General features: G+C 40.0%; 1 protein-coding gene across 1 annotated transcript in view; it reads left to right on the top strand.

Annotated features, from left to right (window-relative positions):
• The window catches only part of LOC109949716 (protein FAR1-RELATED SEQUENCE 12-like), a 1,766-nt gene continuing 377 nt past the window's right edge, over positions 211-1,599 (top strand). The window contains exons 1-2 of the mRNA XM_020565823.1: positions 211-958; positions 1,193-1,583. Of these exons, the coding sequence (XP_020421412.1) occupies positions 211-958; positions 1,193-1,583 (1,139 nt within the window). The remainder of the gene's footprint in view (positions 959-1,192; positions 1,584-1,599) is intronic.

Consider the following 1,599-nt stretch of genomic DNA (forward strand, 5'->3'; position numbering starts at 1 on the left):
GTGGTTGTGAAGACAAATGGGAGCAAGAAGTATACCATTTCTCTTTTTGCAGAGGGACACAATCATAAGATGACACCCTCAGAAAGAATGCATTTATTGAGATCACACCGTCATATTTCAGATTCTACAAAAGTACTCACAAAACAGTTGGGTTCAGTTAATATTCCCATTCATCAGAAGGTAAGTATATTCGAGGTGCAATCCGGAGGAATGGATAAAATCGGTTTTATCAAAAAAGATATCTACAATCTTGAATGTAGTGTGAATGGGAAGCTGAGGAACCACGATGTTGAACTAGTGACCGAGTATTTTATGGCTGAACAGAAAAAAAATGAGGCTTTTTATTTCAAGATTGAGGGAGATGGGCATGACAGGTTTAGTCGATGTTTTTGGGCAGATGCAACTTCTAGACGGGCGTATGGGTTTTATGGAGATGTTGTTGTATTCGATACCACATTCAACACGAATCGATACGACTTGACATTTGCACCAATGTTGGGAGTTAATAACCATGGTCAGACAATTGTCTTAGCATGCGCATTTTTGAGCAAGGAAACGACTGAGTCGTTTGTTTGGATGTTTGAGGAGTTTAAGAAAGCCATGCCAGGTGGGGAACCTAAAACGATCATTACAGATCAAGATGCGGCAATGGCCATAGCGATTTCAATAGCCTTCCCGAGTACATTTCATCGACTTTGCATATGGCACATCACATCAAAGTTCTCTGTTAAGTTACCACGTGACGCTTATAAGGAGTATTGGCCTGAATTTCAGAAAGCCATATGGGATACTGACAATAAGGATGAGTTTGATGCAAAATGGAATATTGTGGTTATAAAGGCTGGTTTGACTGACCATCCATGGCTAAGTTCAATGTTTGATTTAAGGGAATCTTGGGTTCCAGCCTACGCACGACAATTTTTTACCGCTGGAATGTCAAGCAGCCAAAGAGCGGAAGGTTCTCATGGTTTTTTCAAGCAATACATATCAAGGAGAAATTCGTTGATGGATTTCATAATACGATTTGAGAGGGCACTTTCTCATCAACGTGAAAAAGAGTTAGTTGCTGATCACGTAGATGCATTTAAAGTGGCTCAATGTCTTCTACCGATGCCAATGAACAAACAAATGGCTACCTTGTACACAAGGACAATGTTTCAAAAGTTTGAGCAAGAACTAATACAAAGTACAGCATGTTTCCTAGAGCTCAAAACAGAGGATGCGTGTAAAGTTGTGTTCAACGTGAGCGAAAGGAAAAATTGGGAAACAAGAGTGGCAGAAGTCGTATATGTCAAAGATTCTGACCACGCATCGTGTAGCTGCAAAAGATTTGAATTTGTTGGAATTATTTGCAAGCACATCCTAGCATTGTTCAGAAGGGACCAGATTGAATATATGCCCGATAAATATATTTTGAAGAGGTGGAAGAAAACTGCGAAATGTGGATTGGTGTCAGATGCAAATGGCAACGAAATTAAAGACTGTGCAGATCCTGGCCTTCTAATAAAGCGGAGTACAATGTCTCGACTTGCTTCAGATGTGGTTGAGGATGCATTAATGAGTGAAGAAGGATATGAGCTACTGTCAGAGACTCTAAAA

Source organism: Prunus persica, chromosome G6 (assembly GCF_000346465.2).
Source record: "Prunus persica cultivar Lovell chromosome G6, Prunus_persica_NCBIv2, whole genome shotgun sequence".
Classification (NCBI taxonomy): Eukaryota; Viridiplantae; Streptophyta; class Magnoliopsida; order Rosales; family Rosaceae; genus Prunus; species Prunus persica.